The 26,878-nt window shown below is 41.3% G+C and overlaps 1 protein-coding gene and 1 non-coding gene across 5 annotated transcripts in view; both read right to left on the bottom strand.

Moving 5' to 3' along the window:
- CEP85 (centrosomal protein 85) overlaps nt 1-26,123 on the bottom strand; it is a 38,083-nt gene extending 11,960 nt beyond the window's left edge. The window contains exons 1-7 of one of the 4 annotated variants that reach the window (XM_043909333.1): nt 25,985-26,123; nt 20,482-20,557; nt 16,889-17,041; nt 8,721-9,409; nt 7,767-7,900; nt 7,250-7,367; nt 5,766-5,951 (exon numbers count right to left, since the gene is read on the bottom strand). In XM_043909333.1, coding sequence (XP_043765268.1) covers nt 5,766-5,951; nt 7,250-7,367; nt 7,767-7,900; nt 8,721-9,409; nt 16,889-17,041; nt 20,482-20,536 — 1,335 coding nt within the window. In that variant the 5' untranslated portion in view covers nt 20,537-20,557; nt 25,985-26,123. Of the gene's footprint in view, nt 1-5,765; nt 5,952-7,249; nt 7,368-7,766; nt 7,901-8,720; nt 9,410-9,720; nt 9,946-16,888; nt 17,042-20,481; nt 20,558-25,713; nt 25,901-25,984 lie in introns of those variants that run through there. The other 3 variants (XM_043909335.1, XM_043909334.1, XM_043909336.1) reach the window with 3 other exon arrangements.
- LOC122699041 lies at nt 19,856-19,962 on the bottom strand. Its single transcript, XR_006342528.1, has one exon. It is a non-coding gene; the product is annotated as a U6 spliceosomal RNA (small nuclear RNA).
- Nucleotides 26,124-26,878: the final 755 nt, after the last annotated feature.

The raw sequence follows: 26,878 nt of genomic DNA, 5'->3' as shown, positions 1-26,878 counted from the left end.
CCACCCAAACCCATGTCCATCGAGTCAGTGATGCCATACAACCATCTCATTCTCTGTCATCCCCTTCTCCTTCTGCCCTCAGTCTTTCCCAGCATCAGGGTCTTTTCAAATGGGTCAGCTCTTCGCATCAGGTGGCCAAAGTATTGGAATATGCAGTCTAGGTTGGTCATAACTTTCCTTCCAAGGAGTAAGCGTCTTTTAATTTCATGGCTGTAGTCACCACCTGCAGTGATTCTGGAGCCCAGAAAAATAAAATCAGCCACTGTTTCCACTGTTTCCCCAACTATTTGCCATGAAGTGATGGGACTGGATGCCATGATCTTAGTTTTCTGAATGTTGAGCTTTAAGCCAACTTTTTCACTCCCCTCTTTCACTTTCATCAAGAGGCTCTTTAGTTCTGCACTTTCTGCCATAAGCGTGGTGTCATCTGCATATCTGAGGTTATTGATATTTCTCCCGGCAATCTTGATTCCAGCTTGTGCTTCCTCCAGCCCAGCATTTCTCATGATGTACTCTGCATATAAGTTAAATAAGCAGGGTGACAGTATACAGCCTTGACATACTCCTTTTCCTATTTGGAACCAGTCTGTTGTTCCATGTCCAGTTCTAACTGTTGCTTCCTGATCTGCATACAGGTCTCTCAAGAGGCAGTTCAGGCGGTCTAGTATTCCCATCTCTTGAAGAATTTCCCACAGTTGATTGTGATCCACACAGTCAAACGCTTTGGCATAGTCGATAAAGCAGAAATAGATGTTTTTCTGGAACTCCCTTGCTTTTTCAGTGATCCAGGGGATGTTGGCAATTTGATCTCTGGTTCCTCTGCCTTTCCTAAATCCAGCTCGAACATCTGGAAGTTCACGGTTCACGTATTGCTGAACCCTGGCTTGGAGAATTTTGAGCATTACTTTACTAGCGTGTGAGATGAGTGCAGTTGTGTGGTAGTTTGAGCATTCTTTGGCATTGCCATCCTTTGGGACTGGAATGAAAACTGATCTTTTCCACTTCTGTGGCCACTGGTGAGTTTTCCAAATTTGCTGGCATATTGAGTGCAGCACTTTCACAGTATCATCTTTTAGGATTTGAAACAGCTCAACTGGGATTCCATCACCTCCACTAGCTTTGTTTGTAGTGATGCTTCCTAAGGCCCACTTGACTTCATATTCCAGGATGTCTGGCTCTAGGTGAGTGATCACAGCATCGTGATTAACTGGGTCGTGAAGATCTTTTTTGTACAGTTCTTCTGTGTATTCTTGCCACCTCTTCTTAATATCTTCTACTTCTGTTAGGTCCGTACCATTCCTGTCCTTTATTGAGCCCATCTTTGCATGAAATGTTCCCTTGGTACCTCTAATTTTCTTGAAGAGATCTCTAGTCTTTCCCATTCTATTGTTTGCCTCTATTTCTTTGCACTGACCGCTGAGGAAGACTTTCTTATCTCTCCTTGCTATTCTTTGGAACTCTGCTTTCAAAAATGGGTATATCTTTCCTTTTTTCCTTTGCTTTTTACCTCTCTTCTTTTCACAGTTATTTGTAAAGCCTCCTCAGACAGCCATTTTGTTTTTTTGCATTTCTTTTTCTTGGGGATGGTCTTGATCCCTGTCTCCTGTACGATGTCATGAACCTCCATCCATAGTTCATCAGGCACTCTATCAGATCTAGTCCCTTAAATCTATTTCTCACTTCCACTGTATAATCATAAGGGATTTTCTTTAGGTCATATCTGAATGGTTCAGTGGTTTTCCCCACTTTCTTTAATTTAAGTCTGAATTTGGCAATAAGGAGTTCATGATCTGAGCCACAATCCACTCCCGGTCTTGTTTTTGCTGACTTTATAGAGCTTCTGTATCTTTGGTTGCAAAGAATATAATCAATCTGATTTCGGTGTTGGCCATCTGGTGATGTCCATGTGTAGAATCTTCTCTTATGTTGTTGGAAGAGGGTGTTTGCTATGACCAATGCGTTCTCTTGGCAAAACTCTATTAGCCTTTGCCCGGCTTCATTCTGTACTCCAAGGCCAAATTTGCCTGTTACTCCAGGTGTTTCTTGACTTCCTACTTTTGCATTCCAGTCCCCTATAATGAAAAGGACATCTTTTTTGGGTGTTAGTTCTAAAAGGTCTTGTAGGTCTTCATAGAACCGTTCAACTTCAGCTTCTTCAGCGTAACTGGTTGGGGCATACACTTGGATTACCATGATATTGAATGGTTTGCCTTGGAAACGAAGAGAGATCATTCTGTCGTTTTTGAGATTGCATCCAAGTACTGCATTTCGGACTCTTTTGTTGACTATGATGGCTACTCCATTTCTTCTAAGGGATTCCTGCCCACAGTAGTAGACATAATGGTTATCTGAGTTAAATTCACCCATTCCAGTCCATTTTAATTCACGGATTCCTAAAATGTCAATGTTCACTCTTGCCATCTCCTGTTTGACCACTTCCAGTTTGCCTTGATTCATGGACCTAACGTTCCAGGTTCCTATGCAATATTGCTCAGTGGACCAGAGTGCACCATAAATGCATTTATGCTAATTAGATGACTTAGAATAGGAACTGATCACTATAAAAACCAATGGAGTTGAACCCAACTTCCTGTGAAGAGGGGACAAAGACAGGAGATTTGAGTTCAATCATGCCTACATGATAAAATCCCAATTAAAAACTGTGGACACCAAAGCTCAATGGAGCTTCCTGGTTGATCAACACATGCATGTGCTGGGAGGATGACAGGTTCTAATTCCAAGAGGGAAAAGGTATGGAAGCCCTGCTTTGAGGACTTTCCCAGACCTCATCCTATTTGTCTCTTTACTTGGCTTATCATGATTTGTATAACAAAACTCTAATCTATGGAATTAGTGAACCTGAAGGCGTCATGGGAACCCCTGGATTTATAGTCAGTTGAGCAGAAATATAGGCAATCTAGGGAACCCAAAACTTGCAGTTGGCATCTGAAATAGTAAATAAGCAGTCTTTTGGAGGACCGTGTCCTTTAAACTTGTGGGGTCTGATGCTAACTCTGAGTAGTTTGCATCAGAACTGAATTGCAAAAGTATATATAACCGTACAGATAGCATACATACAGCCCACCTGGTCTGTTCTGATGAGACAGGTAATACATTCTTCTCTAAACACTTTATATAATATAAAGCTAAGCAATCATCTGGAAGGGCTAGTGAAGACTGTAAACTCCTTGAGAGGAGGGGCTATGTCCATTTTGCTTTTATCAAATCGCCAACACACAGCACAATGCTTGGCACTAAGCAGGCAATCAATTAAGATTTGCTGAATGGAAACTTCTCTACTATTACAGCTTTTTCTTTGGCTTATGAAAAAGGAAGCTGGAGATAAAGCAGAGAAAAAGGCAGATTTATTGATGCCAAAGAAGCTCAGGCCTAATTTGATCCAAAGACAACACAGTACTAAGAAGGATCCCTGAAAATCAGTTAAAAGCTTTACCCCAGGTACAATCTGTACCCTTCAAGCTCCATGTGATTCCCCAGATTCTCACATCTTAATATGCATCAGAATCACATGGGAAGCTTACTGAAAATGCTGATGGCCAACTCTTAATTAAAAAAATGGTAGGCCAGTCAGAGGTGTTTATTTTTTCTCCCTTCCAAAATATTTTTAGAATGACAGGCATAAAATAAAATACCAATTCTTAAAAGGCAACAGAGGAGACAAAAGTATACAAGATAGGGGCTTCGGTGACGGTTCAGTGGCAAAGAATCTGCCTGCCAATGAAAGAGACATGGGTTTGATCCCTGGTCTGGGAGATTCCACGTACTGTGGAACAACTAAGCCCCAGAGCCACAACTACTGAACCCATGCTCTAGAGCCCCAGAACCACAACTACTGAAGCCTGCATGCTCTGGAGGCTGTGCTTCACAACAAGAGAAGACAAAGAGAAATCACACCACCCCTAGAGTGTAGCTCCTGCTCACCACAACTAGAGAAAAGCCCATGCAGTAACAAAGAGGCAGCACAGCCCCCCAAAAACAAATAAAAAGAGTATATAAGATAGTTCAAGATGTTTTCGGAATATGAAAGGGAATGGGAGGGACAAATGATTTGGAGCAGAGGAGTTATAATTTGCAGTAGGAGTCACAGACAACTTGGAAGACAATGTGCCCTTCACAACCCACAAGAATCCCTGTACTTGAAACATGAGATACCTGAGGCAGGTAGGTATAAGCCATAAACCTGAAAAATAGGGGAATTCATTGGAAGTCTAGATTCAGGTTAGCTGGATATCATTCTCACCCTAGGTTTTCCCAAAAGGAGTCTGGAGGTTTATTCTTTGTGGAGAAATAAAATCAGAGAGAGCCCAGCCCAGGGGTATCAGTCATGGCAGAGTGACAGAGAATGAAGCACTGGGTTGAAAATAAGCATAAATAAGAATCTATGTGTAGAACTACGGGACTTTAAACCTAATTTCCTTCTCAGTGTTGAGAACCCAAAGGCCAAAAGCATTCCTGTTCCCAGCCTCCCCACCAGGCAGCAGACTGAAGATTCTTTTCTAGAGAGAGTAAGATGAGACATCAGATATTGACATTTAAGGGTTCCCAAGTGAAAAGGGAAGACTAAGTCTGATCATCCCATAGGGAAGCCCACCAGGCAATTTCCATGAACCCAGAGCTTCCATGCAATTTAAAAATACTATATTCTTAAGTATGAGCACTCTTTCATTCAAGGATCATCAATCCTCTAATGTGAAAAACACAAAAACAAAATAAGACCTGAAGGAAACACTATAAGCATATGCAGATATCCCAAAAGGCATAATCAATATCATCAGAGAAAAGATATTGCATTCATGAAACTAAAACAGCAAAAAAATGCAGTAAGAGAACACTATTCAGAAATACAGACGTATATGTCAGGAGAAAGAAAAGAGTTGAGGACAGCTAATTCTGTAGACTGGGGCTGGGCAGAGAATCACTAATTTTTATTATCAGCATTGAAATTTGATAACAAGTTGGTTATTTAACTTAGACACATGTATTATTTTGATTAAAAAGTTTTTTTTCTTTTTTTTTAAACAAGCCTCTAAGTCCATGCTATACCAATGGCACCAACATCACCTGGTAAGATTGTCAGAAATGCAGAATCCCAGGGCTGCCTCCCCTTCCAGAACTACTGAATCTGGATCTGTATTTTCATCAAGATCTTCAAATGATTCTTAAACACATTAAAGTTTAAGAATCACTGCTTCAGCTGACTTTGATGCAAGTGGTCCAGAGCTAAACATTATTAAACTGCCCCCCCAAGAACATCTATATTAGAGCAACCCGTGAACAGAACCAGAAGACTTAGCTCTTTCTATGATAACCAATCTCAACCTGAGGCAATTCTAAGAGCACTGGCAAAAACGTAAAAACTCCCAAAATAGCTGCATATGCGGGATTCTTCACCTACTTTTTAGGTAGAAGTGAGAAGAAATCATGCTGAATGATGTACCACAGGTACATCTTGCAACAGTACCATTTGGTATGACTAGCCAGACTGGTTTTTCACCTAGGCCAGCTGGTTCCCCATCACAACCTGGGACAGTGAGAGATTATACAGCTTTCCCTGTCTGTGACAGTTTTTTGTGGAGATAAAGCAGATATGAAGGGTTCCATTTCAAACAAAACAGTCCTGCATGAGAAGTCAATGTAGGGTGTCTCACCCAATTGTCTCCTCCAGGTTCCAAGAATAGTTTGGCAGGAAAGGGCGGACTGCCAATTCTTTTGTGAATTAGAAAGCTATCAGCTCCTTAGCTCACCCTTTCTTCCTGTTTCTTCCCTTCCTCCGAATGCTTTTGCAGTGCCACTCTGAGTGACTCTCTAATGAGCTGGACTTCAACTTCTGAAGCAGAGAGTTTCTTTTCAAGCTCGATCTTCTCTTTGCTCAAGGCTTCTGTCTTCTGTGCAAACTGTGCACGTAAGAAAGTGTTCTCTCGCTGCAATTCCTGCAGAAAGATTCACAACATGTAACGGTTCCTTACCCTGAGAGTCCCATGTACTTTACTTATACCTAGCATACTTTGTGGTCGAATATCAACTTTCTCTAAGAATTTCCTCAGGCAGTGCTTCTCAAAGTGTGGTCCTAGGACTAACAGGGGTTTCCTTGATAGCTCAGTTGGTAAAGAATCCACCTGCAATGTGGGAGACCTGGGTTCGATCCGTAGGTTGGGAAGATCCCCTGGAGAAGGGAAAGGCTACTGACTCCAGTATTTTGGCCTAGAGAATTTCATGGACTGTATAGTCCATGGAGTCACAAAGAGTTGGACACAACTGAGCTACTTTCACTTTCAGGAGTAACAGCTTCAGCATTACCTGGGAACTTGTTAGAAATGCAAATTCTTAAGCCCAACTCCCAGGCCCAGTGAATCAGAAACTCTGGGGATGGGTATTAATAATCTGTGTTTTAATAAGTCCTCCAGGTGATTCAGATGCACACTCAAATTTCAGAACCACTGGCTTAAAGCAATATTCAAGGACCAGTCATGTAACAAAGGAATACAGGACAATATATCAGCAGACCTGGGCTCAAGGCCTGGTTCTCCTCCACTCATTCTTTATATGATTTAAGGCCAATTCTTCCTCCTTCTTGGGCCTCAATTTTCTCATCAGTAAATGAGAAGACTGAGATATATTTTATGTAATGGCCATTCTCACACTAACATTCTGATTCTCCAAGATGGAACACTGAAGATGGAACAATGTCTTAAGAAGCCCAGTAGGTGGCAAAGGCAGTAGAGTACTACAGTCTGTCTAATACTCATCACTCAAAAGCCCAAATTGCAGAAGAAGCTTGGCCAACATCTTTCAGAGCTATTGACCTAAGTAAGAGTACAATTTGCCCTCAGTTGCTCCTAGACATGGAAGAATAAAAATGGGAATGGCTTTAAATCGCGTACTACCTCTGCTGCTCTTTTCATTTGGCCAGGGCCGGTAGATCAAGACTTCTCAGAACATCACTCAATTCTGGGACCTTACTATGAACCTTGCTCTGCCTTCCTTTTCTCCCAAGTATGTCCTGATATCAAGGCACCTGAACTTCCACTTGATTCCATCCTCAGGCCTTTTCTGCCCCGTCAAGAGCAGAACAGGAGATGCTTTATAATTAGAATGTTTACTCTCTGAGGGCAGGAATACCTTACTTCACTTGGTCCATTTTCTATCTCCTGGATACCTATCAGTGCCAAGCACAGGGAAGATCCTGAGTTATGACAAGCAGAATGTCATCCTGGCTGCCAAAGCTTACCTGCAGCCTCAGCAAGCAGACATCCCCAAAGGGGGCAGGGCGGCCTAAAAGAGCACTGTGGACTTGCAGTTCACTCTCTCGTACCTTCTGCTCCAGCTGAGAGATATGTTTCCTCTGCCTGCAAAAGTAAGAACAGAATGAGGCCCAGGGTCCTGACACAAACCCACTTGCAATATGAACCCCAACTTTCCTTTAACAGGTAAAAACCACACTTTGTAAACAAAGACCTTGGATTCTTGGGTTGTGCAATTTCCTGAAGGAGGAAACGCAAATAAGAAAACTGACTGAGGTGAAATGAACAAAGATTAGCTGCAAAGAACCAGCTACCTCCTCTAGGCATTCCCCACAGCCCCTGCAGATATGCAACAAACATCACATTATTCACACACAGGACTAGGCTCCTTATCCTGAGGTAAAGCAGGGGTCTAAACAGAGGAGGATGCACCGCCCCTGGGGAGACGTCATCAGCAGGGGCTGGAAGAGCAGAGGCTGGCCCGATGACCCCTTGCCCCCTTACTTGTCAATAAGGAGCTCCTTTTCCTTCAGAAGGTGTTCATTACTGTTCAAGATGCTGATCCATTGTGCTGGGTCTAAAGTGGGCAATGAAGGAGAAAAACCAGCAGGATGGTGGCAGACGGCTCCATTCTGAAGCTGAAAGACAAGCAGGCCCAGTGGGACTTAATGTTAACCTACAGGCACCTGAAAGCACCTACGAAGCACCCAGCTGTGTCTGCAGTCAAGAGTCACTTTGGCTCAGTCTGAGAAGGCCCACTGTTTATGAAATAATTTTAGCTCTGATGCATGACTGGAAAGAACCTGCTTGATAGACTTCTGCCAACTGGACACTCCCTGCTCAGAAAGGCTCTAGTTTCTAAGAAAAGGTCAGTTTATCTTTCATTATCTGGAACAAAAGCAAATCAGGAGCTAAGATGCCCTCACCAACCAGGAAAGGAGAATGTATCCTGCTTCCTTTCTCCCCATTCTTAAGAAGTACAAGAACTTTCAAAAAACAAAACAAAACAAAAAAACAAACACAAAAGTAGTACAATGGAAAGAATATGGGACTAAAAGATAGTTTTTGAACCCTAGAGCTCTGCCACTTAAACCAGCTCTGTGACCCTGGACAGATTACTTATTCTAAGAACCTGGTAAATTTCTACGTTTACCTCTCAGAGTGCCGTAAGGATCAGATAGGATTCTGTATGTTGAAGTACCTCACCGAGTGTTATGTAAGTATGTACACACACCATCAGTGTCAGTGTCCTACTGCTGGGTTTTCCTTTGTAACCCTCTGCTTTGGAGAACATATCTGGTGTTTAGAACTGACAGATTTGATGACATTCACAAGATTTCATTTCCTATCTACAAACATCTTGCCTCCTTTTTACAAACACTTTCTTTGGAGTCAAAACTTATAAGAAAAAAAGATTAGCACAGAAACTGCAAAGTCCAAGGAAAGAAAGGCCTCTACCTGCATTTGCTCCATCTGTAAACGGATCAACTCCAGCTGCTGCCGACAAGTGCTGAGCTCACAAGATCGCTCGCGGGAATGCCAAGGGTCAGGATTCGGCTGCCATACCTGAGAAGGTAGAGGCTTGGAGAGCCCAGGAGCAGGCTGGAGTCCCAAAGGAAGAACCCCACTGGCGCCAGGGTGTGGTCCATTCCGCTCACATACTGCCCCGCTGCCTGGTGCCTTCTTGGTCTCAGGCAACCCTTTGTATAGCTCCTTGTTTGTGTCGGTTCTCGGGTTGTGGAAATAGACTCGGTAGTGGGGATCTGAATAAAGTGTCTCCAGCATTGCCGACTGATTGAGGGTAGACTCCATATTGGGAACATCAAACTTTCTCGCCTCTTCTTCCCTTTCATGGCCCACTGCTGGAAACCAGGACTGCTCAACTCCATTTTCTCCAGCAGCACCACAAAGATACATGAAATCTCTAGAAAGGCCTGGAGAACGTTTCATTGAACAGAGGTCTCCATTTCTTGTCATCCCCACACTTTCAGCCAACCCTGACAAAGGAAGTTTGGAAGAGGGTCCGGCAGCAGAATTTGGCTTGGCAGGAGAGGTCCCCAAAGTAGAAGGTATCACATGGGCTGTTGGAATGGTTACGTGGCTTTTGATGGGCTGGAAAGAAGGGCTGCTACTTGAACTGCAAAAATCTGTGGAGAGAATAGTCTTCCGTAAGTCAAAACCGAAGCAGCAAGCTTTTTTTCAGTTTGGCTGCTATTCCAGACATTCTCTGCCTGAGACCAGGCAGAGAGGGCACCATCACAAGTATCAGGCAGAAAAATATAGCAGCCTAAATGGGAGATGTGTTCTAGGATCTCAAATGCCATTCCCAGGGCAAACCAAAGCAAGGTAACATTGGCTTCACTTTTAATTTATACTCTGTTCTTTGTATCTGAATAACAAAAATCCTGTCAGTCAACAAAGCTGAAAACTGAACTTAAAAAAAAAAAAAATCACTTACTTAAGGGAACTGGATTAAGTCCGAGTCTTCCAAGAGCTGGGCTATAAGCTATAATCCAATCTAATAAAAATGTCTTTTCCAAGGGCTGCCAGAATCCTCTTTAATCTCCAAAAGCTCCACAGCAAAGGTGAACAATGAATCTAAACTATCCAAAGAATAAGGCAAACTGGATAGTGTGGCTGTGTATCTGGGGCAGGGAGCACCGCATCTGAATCAGGATTCTGCTCTCTCTCCCACACGCCAGACCTGACTGCCAGGATATGTGAAGTTATTCTTAGCAACTCTCAGGTTTCATTCTAGCGCAGTGAGCATTCTCAACTGGTAAACACTGAAATCCTCTATTTTTTACTTTGCCTTTTATTTACCCCCTTGTTTGTATATAAATGTGATTTTTCACTTTCTTTGAGACTGGATTTATGTTTCCTTTAGCTCCTGCCTAGTCTTGGGAGACAACCCTCTGGTTGGCTCTGCTGCAGAAGGTTCATATTTTTACTATTTCCAACTTTCAAGTGCTGCTGTGAAGAGGACTACAAGGTCATAGAACTAACACAGGGCAGTGAGCTACAAGCAAAGTACAAGGCAGGAAACTAAGGAAACATACCTGTTACCTTTAGCAGGCAGGAAACTGAGTGAGGGAGACAAGGAATAAAATGTCTTCCTTTTTCAACTATGTCCAATATTCTTTTCCAAACTAAGCAACATCTACCGTGGAGAACAGATCTCTGATTTGTTTCATTTTCCATCAACCAACACAACACACTCAGCTAATGAGGACAGATACTAACCTTTTCCAGAATTAAATGGGTATAGATCTGCTATCATCTTCTCACATGGGTTTGTAAGCACTTCTTTAAAAACAAGCAAGCCAAATTATCCCTTATAATGTATGCAGAGTATCTAATGTCCTCTACTCAGATGATCATGGGGATATATAAAATACCATAGTAAAAACAAACAAGAAACAAAACAACCAGTAATTTTTGATGACATGCATCAGCTTCTCAGGACCAAGAAAGACAGACATTTCAAGAGTCAAAGGACACCGTTTTTGATGTCCCAAAACTTAAATACAGAACAGGTCAACAGGGTTAAGGTAGACTGGTGGTGATGAAGATTCTAAGACTAGAAAGCTCTCTACTTGAAATCTCCCATAATAACACCATAATATTCTCTCATCAAGGGTCCCGACTCTCCAAATATAATTATGGAACAGAAGGCAGTAAGATTTTGGTTATGAGGGCTGCTACTACGCTGAACTCAGCAACACCTCCTCCCATTCTCCCTCCATGGCACCACTCTCTCTCACGACTTCACCAAATTCAGTTTTGAGCCCATAATGCCCAAAGTAGTAATGCCAAAACCGAAGTCAAGAAGAAAGGTACCAATTGCCCAAAAGAATATTGTTTCTCTAATTTGCCGGCGAGTGTGGTCCATCTATGGATGATAAAATGAGGTCTGTCAGCATTTGTCATTTACCTACTGAGTTTATCTATTTACATTAAGGAAACTGTGTGATTCTGAAAACGTACTATAAAATGTCAAGTTACATTAAAGTCAGGCTTGTGTTTTAGAGCATTTTGAAACAAAACAGCAACACATTTTCAAAAGGGTCACTGTCTTCTATAATTTTCAAAGGTGATTCAAATTTAGCATATGAGATATGTGATTTTTGAATATGAGCTATTTCAAATCCTAAAAGATGATACTGTGAAAGTGCTGCACTCAATATGCCAGCAAATTTGGAAAACTCACCAGTGGCCACAGAAGTGGAAAAGATCAGTTTTCATTCCAGTCCCAAAGGATGGCAATGCCAAAGAATGCTCAAACTACCACACAACTGCACTCATCTCACACGCTAGTAAAGTAATGCTCAAAATTCTCCAAGCCAGGGTTCAGCAATACGTGAACCGTGAACTTCCAGATGTTCGAGCTGGATTTAGGAAAGGCAGAGGAACCAGAGATCAAATTGCCAACATCCCCTGGATCACTGAAAAAGCAAGGGAGTTCCAGAAAAACATCTATTTCTGCTTTATCGACTATGCCAAAGCGTTTGACTGTGTGGATCACAATCAACTGTGGGAAATTCTTCAAGAGATGGGAATACTAGACCGCCTGAACTGCCTCTTGAGAGACCTGTATGCAGATCAGGAAGCAACAGTTAGAACTGGACATGGAACAACAGACTGGTTCCAAATAGGAAAAGGAGTATGTCAAGGCTGTATACTGTCACCCTGCTTATTTAACTTATATGCAGAGTACATCATGAGAAATGCTGGGCTGGAGGAAGCACAAGCTGGAATCAAGATTGCCGGGAGAAATATCAATAACCTCAGATATGCAGATGACACCACGCTTATGGCAGAAAGTGCAGAACTAAAGAGCCTCTTGATGAAAGTGAAAGAGGGGAGTGAAAAAGTTGGCTTAAAGCTCAACATTCAGAAAACTAAGATCATGGCATCCAGTCCCATCACTTCATGGCAAATAGATGGGGAAACAGTGGAAACAGTGGCTGATTTTATTTTTCTGGGCTCCAAAATCACTGCAGGTGGTGACTACAGCCATGAAATTAAAAGACGCTTACTCCTTGGAAGGAAAGTTATGACCAACCTAGACAGCATATTAAAAAGCAGAGACATTACTTTGCCAACAAAGGTCCGTCTAGTCAAGGCTATGGTTTTTTCAGTAGTCATGTATGGATGTAAGAGTTGGGACTATAAAGAAGGCTAAGCGCAGAACTGATGCTTTTGAACTGTGGTGTTGGAGAAGACTCTTCAGAGTCCCCTGGATGGCAAGGAGATCCAACCAGTCCATCCTAAAGGAGATCAGTCCTAGGTGTTCATTGGAAGTACTGATGTTGAAGCTGAAAACTCCAATACTTTGGCCACCTGATGCGAAAAGCTGACTCATTTGAAAAGACCCTCATGCTGGGAGAGACTGAGGGCAGGAGGAGAAGGGGATGACAGAGGAGGAGAAGGGGATGACAGAGGATGAGACGGTTGGATGGCATCACTGACTCAACGGACATGAGTTTGGGTGAACTCCGGGAGTTGGTGATGGACAGGGAGGCCTGGCGTGCTGCGGTTTTTGGGGTTGCAGAGAGCCCGACACGACTGAGCAACTGAACTGAATTATGTGATTATTTAGAAAAGTTTACAATTCACCAAATCATTGGCTTTCTGCCACTTCAAGGATATATCTCTAAATCTCTCCTTTCCTCAAACATACTCCCTGTCCCCTCAACTCCCACCCCCCATGAAAAGCAATTCATTCTTTCTAGCAACCGTCCTTTCTTAGTAAGAGGTAGACTTAGCTATTGCTAAATTTTGATCACATCTGCCTATATCCCTTACTGGCTTATGAAGTACGGTAGTCTGAAATAAGCCAGTGATGACTTCAGTCTTTGTCAAAAAACTGAAAGACTTCTGAAATCTCAGGTATCTACCTCCATCCTGTCCCTTGAGAATCTTCAAGGTAAAACACCTTAATGAATGGTAGAATCACAAACCTAAATGGGGAATTCCCTGGCAGTTCAATGGTTAGGACTCCATGCTTTCACTGCCGAGGCCTGGGTTCAATCCTGGGTTGGGGAACTAAGATCCCACAAGTTGCACAACATGACCAGGAAAAGCAAAACGAAACAAAAAACCCTAAATGTCCATCAGCAAATGAACCTAAAGATATGGTACGTATATTCAATGGAGTATTACTTAACCATGAAAAAGAAAAGAAAGAAAAATGAAATAATGCCATTTGCAGTAACATGAATGGACCTAGAGATTATCATACTGAGTCAGACAAAGACAAATATCATATCATATGGTATCACTTATATGTGGAACCTAAAAAAAATGATACAAATAAACTTATTTACAAACAGAAAATAGACTCATAGACTTAGAGAATGAATTTATGGTTACCAAATGGGAAAGGGGAAGGAAAAATTAGGATTTGGGGATTAACATACTATTGTAATCAACAAGGACCTACTTGTATAGCACAGGGATCTCTACTCAACATTTTATAATAATCTAAATGGGAAATGAATATGAAAAATAGATATATGTGTATATATAACTGAATTACTTTGCCGTACACTTGAAATTAACACATTGTAAATCAGCTGCACTCCACCATAAAATAAAAAATTTTTTAAACAGAAAAAAAGAACACCTAATGAACTATATTTTATACCAGTCACAAATGTTCTTGTCAACTGGGCTCCAAATAAACCAAGATACAGTCATGAACAAAATGAGCAAAAAATAAAATTAAGACCACAGTATATAACATGGCAGAAAAGAAACCTTAGATCCTTTTAAAAGAAACTTCTAGACCAATGGCTTTGGCCACCATGTCAAGACTACTATAATTTAAAAAAGAACACATGACTGGCAATTCCCTGGTGGTCCAGTGGTTAAGACCCTGAGCTTTCACCTCTGGGGACCCAGGTTGATCTCTGGTCAGGTAACTGAGATCAGTTGTGGTAATAAGCCACACACTCAGACAAAAAAACTAAAAATAAAAATGCACTAGGAAGGAAATATAAATATATATTTCCCCAAAAATATAAAAAGCATGCAGAGTTACACACAATCTGTGTAACAATTTGACTGGATGAAATACAGCCAGTCAGTTTAACAGGGGGAAAAATCTAGACAATTGTTTGATTTTTAAAATCTCTATTTTCATTACACAAGTGATGGAAAGAATACTACAGGTGGGAGACCTGAATCTGATAATTAGCTGTGTGACATTAGGCAAGTTACTTAACCCTGTGTGGAATTTGTGTTACTCTTTAGCAAAAAAGAACCGGATTAAGTGATTTTTAAAGTCCTGTCTATTAAAATCTACTATTCCATTTACTCAATATTTACTGACACTATGCCCATATACATAGCTATCAAATCAAATGCCAGGTGCCCAGGAGTCAGTACTAGTATTTTATTCTTCAAAATAGAAGATTTTTTCCCACTTTTTTTTTTTTTAAAACAGCTTTACTGAGATATAGTTCACATACCATACAATTTTTACCCACTTGAAACACACAATTCAATGGCTTTTTAGTATATTCACAGAATTATGTGACCATCACTACAATCAAGTTTAGAATATTTTCATCATCCTCAAAAAAACCTTTTTACCCTCTAGAGGTCATGCTGCATTTACTCTAACTTCATAGCCTTAGGCAACCACTAAATCTCCTTTCTGTCTCTATATAAATTGGCCTATTTTGGACACTTCATACAAATGGAATCATATAATATGTGGTCTTTGTATCTGGCTTTTTTTACTCAGCATGGATTTTTTAAAGTTCATCCAGTTTGTGGGGTGTATTCATACTTCATTTCTTTTTATTGCTCCACAGTATTCTATAATATGAATATACAACATTTAATCATCTATTTGTTAACTGATAGACATTGGGTTGTTTCCATTTTTTGGTTATTATTATTAACCAACGCTGCTATGAACATTTGTGTACAAGTTGTTGTGCGGATGTATGTTTTCATCTTCTCTTGAGTATATACACCCAGGAGTAGATTTGCTGAGCCATGATGCAACTCTATGTTTAACCTTTTAAGAAACTGTCAAACAGCTTTCCAAAGCAGCTGCAACATTTTACATTCCCACCAGCAATGTACAGGCTTCAGTTTCTCTACATTCCCACCAACACTTATTATTATCTTTTTGGTTATAGCCATCCAAATGGGTGTAACATCTGAGAAAGTACCAAAGTAATTAGTTTTGTGACTTTAATCAGCTCATTTAATCACTTTGAAATTCAGCTTTCTCTTTTGTAGATTGGAAATAAAATATCTCTTGGAACTTCCCTGTTGATTCAGTGATTGAGACTCCATGCTCCCATTGCAGGGGGCTAGGGTTTGTTCTCTGGTCAGGGAACTAGATCTCATATGTCACAACTAAAAATCTCAAGTGCTGCAACCAAGACCAAGCACTTAAAAAAAAAATGCATAGAATTCTTAATGGTATTAATGAAAAAAACCGTATTCATCATAAAGTATTTGATAAACAGTAGTTAATTATTATCACTAGATTTTCTGTCCTCCTAGGAACCCACCATCTAAATGAAAAGAAAAAAAAAAATACTCTTGTGAAGTACAACCTTACAGCTTTTTGCCATTTTTTCTTTTTAATTTTTTATTGGGATATATTATTTACAAAGCAGCCTAACAGCTATTACTTAAGTGCAAAAACAAGTGGCAGAAAAAATAAAGTATAAGATTGCAAAAAGGAAGATCAGTAATGGGAGAAAGGGATGTGAAAAGTTTGGTCAAGACACTTCACTAAATCATGAAAAATAAGATCAACATAGCTGGGAGGGGCAAGAGAAGATGAGAATAGCACAAATGGGTCCAGATTAAAGAAGGAAAGAGCCCAGGTATCAAAAAAAAAAAAAAAAAAAGTTCTGTGCTTTCATAGCATAGTTAAGACAATATACCTGAGGACAGTAAGAAATATGTCTGGGGCTTCCCTGGTGGCTCAGTGGTAAAGAATCCGCCTGCCAATGCAGGAGACAAGGATTCAATCCCTGGTCCAGGAAGATTCCACGTGCCACTGAGAAACTAAGCCCGTGTGCCCACAACTACTGAGCATGTGCTCTAGAGCCCTGGAGCCGCAGCTACTGAGCCCACATGCCCCAACTACTGAAGCTGGCACACCCTAGGGCCCATGCTCTCCAACAAGGGAAGATACTGCAATGAGAACCCCGTGCACCGCAACTACAGAAAAGTCCATGCAGCAATGAAGACCCAGCACAGCCAAAAATAAATAAACAAAATTGAAAAAAAAAAGTTTTAACGGGATAGGGACAGATCACAAAATTGAAGACTCTGACCTTTATCCTCCAAGTAACAGAAACAGTTGAGGATTTGCAGAAAAGGGAAACTATGAAATCAGGATTTTAAGAAGATTAATCTGGCAGGAGAGGGAAAGACCTCATGCCAAGAAACCTATTAGGAAGTTGTTCAGGCAGGACAAACAGCAAAAGTTGAGAGGAAGCGACCAGTTGTGACGAGCATAGCATAGGAAGAATCAAACAGACTCTGAGTAAACTGACTTATGAATATTCTGGAAATGACAATACACCTGAAATACAATCTGAAAACGACAACATATTTTAGTAATCAAATCATTAATTCAAACTTACCCTCTGCGATGTCTGAGCATGATGTGCCAATGGCTGTGTCCCCACTGTCAGCTACACTTGAACAACGACTGAAGCGGCTCCGAAAGGCCTCTGAGATAACTGGGGTCTGCCACTCAGTCCCCAGGGAACTGCCCTTCTGAATCACGCTGGAACCTGAAACAAACAGCATTTCCCACTGTTAGTGTGAATCAGCTCGTGTAATTCCACAAAACTTTTTCTAAAAAACCACTTAAACCTGTGAGAGAATAGCCATACTTCACCCCTTTCTTCCTCCTGTGCCTATTTCAGCTACTCTGAATTAGTTAATTTTATTTTTTTAATGGTGTTTTTTAAAATTAGGCATTCATCCATTCATTCATGGCTGCACTGGATCTCTGTTGTGGCATAGGGACTCTTCATTGCTGCGGGTGGGCTTTCTCTAAGTTGTGGAGAGTAGGGGCTACTCTCTAGCTGTGGTGCCGGGCTTCTCCGTGCAGTGGGTTCTCTTGTCTCAGAGCATGGGCTCTAGGCACTTGGGCTCAGCAGCTGTGGCACACAGGTTCAGTTGCCCCAAGGCATGTGGAAACTTAGTTCCCAAACTAGGGATCAAACTCATGTTCCCTGCATTGCAAGGCAGATTCTCAACCACTGAACCATCAGGGAAGTCCCTGAATTAGTTAAATCTAAATGGAAATAGCATAAGAGATAAGAATGTTCAAAGACACAAAAAAAGACCTACCAAGGATCCAGGAGTACTGAGACAGTAATAATTAACAGCAGCTCCATTCTTTGAAATCTAGAAGCCACGGCACTTTACAGACATGGTCTCATCTACCTAGTGAAAAGTATTATAACCCCTGTTTTACAGAGGATACAGCTGAGATTTGAACCTATGCTATTCTGATTCCAATACCCACATTTTTTCCTCTTACAGGGTTTCTCAACAGGTTCTCTTGGCATTCTGGGTCTGACAATTCTTCAATGTATAGTCTACCTACTATAGGACGGTTAAGCACCCCTAGTCCTTCCCCATCCCCTAAATGCCAGTAACAGACCTCACTCCATCCCACCATCATTGAGAAACCTGAAAATACCCCCATATGTTTCCAAATGCTCCACAGGGTAACATGCAATTCAGTGTCCTTTGAAAATCACCACTTGGGAATGAATCAGGATATCCTTCTGGGCAGGGTGAATCCAGATCAAGGCAAGTCTTACAAGTTAATCTGAAGGTTTCTGGGGGGCAATGCAGAGGAACTACTAAAATTTCTGAGCAGGTAAGATGAAACAAGACTGACGAAATTTATCTGACTTTGTCAGCTTGCTGTTTGAGGGCTGGTAGATAGGAATTGTTCAATAAATACTTTATTTATGAACATATTAGCAAAGAGTTAAATTCAAATTATTTTTAAAAAATCACTGTAATTTTTCTAAACTTTATATGAGATGATACATGTAAACAAACAGGTAATGGCAGGTACTTATCCATTTAAAGTGTCAGAATCTGAGTGTGTAAAATATGTTTCTACACACTCTATGATCTAGTGGGAAGCAAATGATATTTGAATTTAGTGCTTCTCCCACCTTCTGAACCAACCTACTTTTGCATCTTTTTTCACTACCCTTATGTTTACTTTCTACTGAAGACATTCTCACTTTCCCCAAGAACTCCTTTTGTTTTTTGGCTCTTAGGGGACTGTCTGATTTGAAAACATTTATATATACACAGTAATCTGTAACAATCTTTAATAGAAAACACAGCCAAAAATTAGAGCCTCTGATCTGTGTAAGATCAGCCAGTGTTACTATACTAAATTAACACAAGTCTAGCCAGAAGCAAAGAAATTTGACTTCTTGGTGAGTCTATATGGCATTATATCTCCAGTCAGTGTATAATTTGTCAGGTTTTTTGAAACAGTGAAAATCCATGAGGGCCTCATCCTGGAAACCACTCCCTGTTACTACTACTAATCTTTTTCTTCACTTCTACCATCTTTCTAGTCAACCACTCAATATATCAATTCTCTCTTTTTTTTTTAGTTCTACCAGTTTATTGCTACCAACCCATCTCCCTCCACCCTCATGCACCCATGCTCAGTCATGTAATCCCATGGACTGCAGGCCGCCAGGCTCCTCTGTCCATGGACTTTTCCAGGCAAGAATACTGGAGTGGGTTGCCATTTCCTTCTCCATATATATCAATTCTAAAAGAAAGATTTGCTGAAATGAAAGTGTGTTTTGGTACAGTTACAGAGATTGATTATCTGAAGTGTGAGTTCTGTGTTATGCCATGTGTCCTATCACCGGCTTGTGGGCGATGATCAATCAAACAAGAGACTGCAGAGAACAACGCACAGAAAGGCAGTGAGCTGACAGGAACTGCTGCATTCCAAAACTTGCACTATACATAGCTGTCCTAAGAAACTGTACATTTAGTCCTAAGACAGTGCATAGCAGATGTTCAATAAATATTTGCCGAATGACTCGAATTTTTTCAAAGTGCTTACTACATGCAGGGCCATATGCCTAGAAGAAACTAACATACCTGTCAAAATGTCTTGTTATAAGGCACCGTAAGATTTTTATAAAGAAAACATATCATTAGTTCCATAAATGTATTCTTTCTTCATAAATGTCCCAGAATGCAAAAGTTATTTTTCTAAAATGGTACTTCCTATTTGAATATACCGTATCTAATTAAATGTTGCCTATTGAGTGTGTATGACTGTACCCTTCCAGGCACCTCTGCCCATGGAATTTTCCAGGCAAGAATACTGAAGTGGTGGCCTTTCCCTTCTCCAGGGGATCTTCCCAACCCTGGTATTGAATCCAGATTTCCTACATTGCAGGCGGATTCACCAGCTGACCCACATGGGAAGCCCTTTACTTAATGTTGTCTATTGAGTGTGTATATATATTTACATGTTTTAATACATATATAAAATATATATATATATACTTTTTTCTTAAGATACTTTTTTATTTAGAAAAAATAAGGAACACTTCACGAATTTGCGTGTCATCCTTGTGCAGGGGCCATGCTAATCTTCTCTGTATCGTTCCAATTTTAGTATATGTGCTGCCTTAGCGAGCACGAAATATACATATATACTTTTAACATATTAACTTAGGATATCAACTGAGCTTTCAAAATCCTTTAAATTCATTCTAGAGATAAATTTCTGAATCTCTAGTGACAACACAAGTGAGACTGCTGGCATCCAAGAAGAATTCCAATCTTTGTGGGCTAGCAGATGACTGACCCACCCACAGGACTACAAAGACAACATAGACCACAGTAATTTATGCTGTGTTTTTCTGATTTCAAATGGAACTATGTTCCAAAGTCATTTTGTTCCAATCCTTTATGTGGCCCCCCCCCCCAATAATTAATCACGTGGTCTTGTTGGAAGCCATGTAGCACCAGAGATAAACAGTGGTTCTCTCAGAGAGATCTATTTTTCTATTCAATGTAGCACCATGTCATTTTTGTTCTTTTGGTACCAGCATTTCAGTGAATGCTTGTTTGTTCAGTATTTCCTTTTAAGGAAATTTCCGTTATAAAGTAACAGAGCAATGGTCAGAATTTAATCCAGAAAACTTTGACTACTCACCTGGTGAGGTGGCATGAGAGATCCTCTCACTTGGGTATTTCTCTTGCATGGCCATGAACACAGTTACTTGAGCCAGCTGTAAAACGAAGGAAGCAGTCAGATCTCTCCATTATCTTTTAATTCCCTGTAATTCATTCTCATTCAGCTGAAACTGCCAAATGCACACAAAGTATTCAAGTATTCTTCCACATGTTTTACTCCTAAGGATATTTTTTTAAGGCAAAGCAACTCCCAATATTTCACTCTACTTCTCCCAAAGCAAGAAGAAAAAACCTAGAACCAAACAGAGATTCCCAATACTGATCCTATAAGGTCTAGAACCCTTCTGATTATTGCAAAAATTAAAAATAATATTATTTTAATTAAAAAGCTGCCAAAGATACTCTTACCCACTGGAATGGGATGGAAGAGTGAGGTAGGAAAAAAAACTAAGTAACGAAAACAAGAGCAAAGTATTACAGCTTCAATCCTGATGAACATAAAACGAATTCCCTGATTCCTCCAGTAATGAAAGTTAGTCATATGATATACAACGATAGACAGAATTCTTGGTTAAAAGCAGAACTCTAATCCTCAGCTGGGAACATGAGATTTTCTTCCCATTTCCCCATTACTTAAATAAAACATATATATTTATTCTAATGGTAGGATCTAAGAATTCAGTATAAGTCTGATTAAGAGTTGTATAAACAAAAGCTTTAATTAGCTGTAACTAATAATAGCAAATATATGTATAGTACTTGAGAGGCAGCACAGAGTAAGAGAAGTGGCTCAGAGCACTGACTCTCAATCAGACAGTTCAGGTTTGAAGCTGGACATGAGCCAACTCATTGGAATAGACCCTGATGCTGGGAAAGACTAAGGACAGGAGGAGAAGGGGACAACAGAGGATGAGATAGCTGAATGGCAAGACAAACTCAATGGATATGGGTTTGAGCAGGCTCCAGGAGACAGTCAAGGACAGGGAAGCCTGGCATGCTATAGTCCATGGGGTCGCAATGAGTTGGACGCAACTGAACAACAAATGAACAATGTACTAGCTGTGTAACCTTGGGCAAATTTCTTAATATCTTTGTGCCTCAGCTCCTTCCTATAAAAATGAGAATAAAAACGACCTAATTTGTTCTCATTTAGGATTAACTTACAATGGTGTCTGACACATATTAAGTGCTTAATAAATGCTTTTATTATACTTGGCATATTAACAGTTTATGTTAATAAAAAGTGAAAGAGTACAATTCCTGGAAGATAAATTATGAATTTAGAAACTTTGAATTTATAAGAGCCCATGGGGCTTCCCTGATAGTTCAGTTGGTGAAGAATCCACCTGCAATGCAGGAGACCACGGTTCTATTTCTGGGTCAGGAAGATCCCTTGGAGAAAGGATAGGCTGCCCACTCTAGTATTCTTGGGCTTCCCTTGTGGCTCAGCTGTTAAAGAATCCACCTACAATGCGGAAGACCTGGGTTCGATTCCCAGGTTGGGAAGGTATCCTGCAGAAGGGCAAGGCTACCTACTCCAGTATTCTGGCCTGGAGAATTCCATGGACTGTATAGTCCATGGGGTTGCAAAGAGTCGGACATGACTGAGTGACTTTCACTTTCAGAGTCTGGGACAAACCCTATCCACAGAACACAATTCTTAGGGTGCAATTTAACTTTGGAGGAAAAAAAAAAGGCTATATGGTACTTTTTCCCTAATGTGCTTTACTGACCTCTGCAGTTTTTTCTTAGTAACAACAACAAATCCTAATTCACTGCATCTACAACAGAAATTGTATGATCCCCTGAAATCCCAGGTCTCCACATACTGGGTAAGAGAAACTTTGTGCAGTTAAACAGTTTCCATTTATGGCCACTATGTGATTCAGTGTTTCACTGTGACACAGAAGGATGATCTACCTACTAGTGATACCAGTCAATATCAAAACTCATTTTCATCCCCTTCTTTAAAATATAAAAAGGTTGGTCCATTAAATTCTGAAACCTTTCCAAATTCAGAGGAGTTGAAAATGGGATGACAAAAGAACTCTCAGTTAAACATGGATTTACCCTATGACTCAGTAGCTTCAAACATATGTCAACACAAAATCCTGTACATTAATCTTCATAGCAGCATTATAAAGTGGCCAAAAAGTAGAAAGAAATGTCCATTAGCTGACTGATGGATAAATAAAACGTGACCTTCCCTCACAGCTCAGTTCATAAAGAACTGGTCTGCAATGCAGGAGATCCCGGCTCAATTCCTGGGTCAGGAAGATCCTCTAGAGAAGGGAAAGGCTACTCACTCCAGTATTCTGGCCTGGAGAATCCCATGGACTATATAGTCCATGGGGTTGCAAGGAGATGGACACAACTGAGCGACTTTCACTTTCTTTTTCAAATAAAATGTGGTATATTCATACAATGGAATATTATTAGGCAGCAAAAAAGGAATGAAGTACTGATACATGCAACAACATGGATGAACACTGGAAATAACATACTAAGTAAAGAAAGACAAGTACAAAAGGCCATATATTGTATGAATCCATTTATATAAAGTGTCCAGAACTGGCAAATCCATAGACAATAGATGAGTGGTTGCTAGGGACTAAGAGGCGGGCAGGGAGTTTCTGACTAGCCTGAACAAAATGTTGAAATTAGATAGTGATGATGGCCGTGCAAGCTTGTGAATACACTAAAACCTCTGAATTGCACACACGTAAAACTGAATTTTATGATATGTGAATTAAATCTCAATTTAAAAAAAACTCCCATAAGGAGTAATACAGTACAGAATAAGTAATTCTTAACTTCTTCCTACTTAAGTTTACAAGTAGATGGGCTACTGGTGGAAATTTTTAGAGACATTGAAAGAGACAGACTTCTTGAGATAAAAGTGAGAGAAATGAATGGATAAGAAGTATTACAAATAGCCAATTATACAGCCAAGAGAGGTAGAAATGAATGTAGGCAGACAGAAGAAAAGAACCCAACACTGATGATTTCTACTTTCAAAGCTGTTTAAACTACAGAACAATTAATTCAACAAATTTAACATGTATTAAGTACAAGCATACATCTTTTTTTAATTGCACTTCACTTTACTGAGCTTCACAGATTCTATTTTTTTAACAAAGTAAAGATCTGTGGCAACCCTGGTGTTGAGCAAGTCTGTGGATGCCATTTTTCCCTGCAGCATTTGCTCACTTTGCGTCTGTGTCATATTTTGGTGATTCTTGCAATATTCCAAGCTTTTTCATCATTATTACATCCATTATGGTGATCTGTGATTAGTGATCTTTGATGTTACTATTGTAATTGCAGGAGTGGTAGAACTAGCAAGAGGACTAAAATTAGAAATGGAGCCTGAAGATGTGACTGAATTACTGCAATCTCATGATAAAACTTTAAAAGATGAAGAGGTGCTTTTTATGGATGAGGAAAGTGGTTTCTTGAGATGGACCTACTTCCAGTGAAGATGCTGTCAAGACTGTCGAAATGACAACAAAGGATTTAGAATATTACATAAACTTAGTTGACAGAGCAGCAGCAGGGTTTGAGAGGACTGATTGGTTCTGAAAGAAGTTCCACCATGGGGAAAATACCATTAAACAGCTTTGCATGTTATAGAAAAATTGTTTGTGAAAGGAAAAGCCAATCAATGCAGTAAACTTCACTGTTGTCTTATTTTAAGAAATTGCAACAGCCACCCCAACATTCAGCAACCATCACCTCATTCAGTCATCAGCCATTAACATCAAGGCAGAATCCTCTACTGCCAAACTGGCAAACAGATTACGAATCACTGAGGGTTCAATGACGGTTAGCTTTTTTTTTTTTAGCAATAAAGTATTTTTTAATTAAGGCATGTACATTTTAAAAAGACATAATGCTATTGCATACTTAAACAGTAAAGTGTAAACATAACATATACATACTGAGAAACCAAAAAAATTTGTGACTCGATTTATTCCGGTGGTCTGGAACCCTACCCACAATATCTCTGAGGTAATCCAGTCCTTACTACACATCAACCACTGTGCTAAAGGTTCTATAGTATCATGTCTTATGTTTAATACTCACATCAAACCTATGAGGTAGTTACTAAGGCACCACAAGTTGGAGTTTCCACCTCAGACAGAGCCAGAGCTGCAAGTCCCAAAGCACTTAGGGGCTGGGGCAGCTCATATAATTTCTTCACTTCACCCAAGCTCTATTTCCCAAGTTGCTATCCAAGAACTAGATTTTGACTGTTGTATTTCTCCTTTGAAGAATTATAATCTTAGTGTGGAACACATTTGGCAGCTGTTGAGAGAACCACATCAAGACAGGAGAGGATTTGAAGGGATACAAGACAGCTGACACACACTAAGAATCTCACACCATTACACTATTTCCATTGCCTTGATCATTCATCGAACCAGATCTAAAGAGAAGTCAAATCCTTGCCAAGATGTTGCCTTTACAAAGGAGTCCTGAAACACACCACACCATCAGATTATTATAAAACATACAAGGCCGAAGGGCAAGAAATGAAGCATGGTTATCGTAATCGTCCTTGTATCACCACTCCTCCCTTCCTAGCACACAGTATTCAATTCATTAACCTAAATTTACTGAGTGTCTATTTGCCTGGCTCTGTGCCATGCAGTGGAAGTAGACTGGTGCAGAGGACAAACAGGGTTCTGATCCTCCCATTTAATGTGCGGAACACCCTCTATTGAATAAATAAGTTTCAACACACTTTCTGTGCATCCAGAGAACCAGCTCCTCCCTGTCTATAGCAGGGATCCTCAATCTTGGTACTACTGACACTCAGGTTGGTAAGTCTTTGATGTAGGGCTGTCCTGCAGGCTGTTCAGCAGCACCCCTGACACCTACCCATCGGATGCCAGGAACAATCCCAGAGTTGTGAGAACCCAAAACGTCTCCAGACACTGTTAAATAGCCTGTGGAGGGGGGAGCAAAACCGTGCCGGCTCAGAAACTCCAGCCCAGGGCCTTCACGAGTGCTCTCGGTCCCTCCGACCTTCCTTCTCTATTCATGCTCCAAATCTTGGCTCGAAATTCGCTTCCTCGGGGAGGGCTCCCAGCCCCCTCAGACCTGTTGGTGCCTAGGGGTCCGCGCTCCGTACTTTTCCACCCTGCACAACCACCCGCTTGACGTCTACTCTCCCAGGGCTACGCGTTCCAAGAGGGCAAGGAACTTCCCTCCCGCCGTGCCCTGGCGACGGAGACCGGCACTGTACCTCACAGAGGTCCCGCAACTGCTGTGGAATGAGGGACGGAGAGAGCAAGGCGATGAAAGCGGGGGGGGGGGGGGGGGGGGGGGCGTTATTTCAGAAAGCCGGGGCGTGAGAGACTCAAGGCGGGCAGCTCAGCGGCTCTGCGCATGCTCTTCGCTCTCCCACGGCCCCCCCACGGAGGCAGGTCGATCGTGCCTGAGGCTCTGCCGGGGCTCTCCAAGGAGGGCACAGGGTTTGTCAGTCCAACGAAGGCCCGGGAGAGAGGAGGACTTACGTGGGCTTGAAAGCAGGCAGCAAAACCCCTCACTCAGGAACACCAACCGCTGCGACCGCGTCGGCCACAGACAGCGGCTCGGCCCCCTCAGCTCGCTTCCCTCAGCTCGCCTAACGGCCGTTAACACACCCGCCAGGCCGCGCGCCGCGCGCCCCGCCCCAGCCCCGCCCCTTTCTGCCCATCTGCGACCAATCAGAAGTAGGGCCGCGCGGGTGTCCCACCCTTGCACGCCTCCCTCGGCGCGGGGAACGGACGGATCTCTCTGCGCATGAACCAGTCGCCGCTCTCTGCTGTCGCCTCTACCCCTCGGCTGGTCTCGCCTTTGGGCGGAGCGCTGCTCACCGGGCCCTGTAGTGGCCTTCTTGGGCCTGTGCAGATTGAGAAACTGGCAGCCAGCGCAGCTCATTCCGGGATCCCAGCCTCCTCCCATTCCTCACCACCTATCAAGTACTCCCACCTGAAACAGGGGGTCACATTGTGACCAGGAGTTAGGTTGTGATCAGGGTCACTGTCTTGTCAGGGTCAGGACTTGATCCGGTTACATAACAGGCCATGGTCAGTCTGTGACCAGGAGTCAGATTGAAGGGTATGGGATCAATCTTGCCTCCCTACTCAAACGTGCTCCCCTCTCATTTATATTTTAATGAAGACTTTTGGCGTTAATTTAAGAGAATATTAACAATTTTCAACACAGTTTTAAGTTCAATAGCTTCCTTTTAACTTTATTTTGTTTCATTCTGTTTTCTTTTTGAGATATTTAAGCATAATATAGTCAATGGTATTTTCCCCTCATACTTTAGGATATTTTCTTTCTTTTTTTGCCCCAGCCTGTGGCTTGCAGGATCTTAGTTCCAATCTTAGTTACCCTACCAGAGATTGAACTGTGCCCTCAGC

This window comes from Cervus elaphus, chromosome 8, assembly GCF_910594005.1.
Source record: "Cervus elaphus chromosome 8, mCerEla1.1, whole genome shotgun sequence".
Taxonomy (NCBI): Eukaryota; Metazoa; Chordata; class Mammalia; order Artiodactyla; family Cervidae; genus Cervus; species Cervus elaphus.
This window is presented reverse-complemented; position numbering and strand designations above follow the sequence as displayed.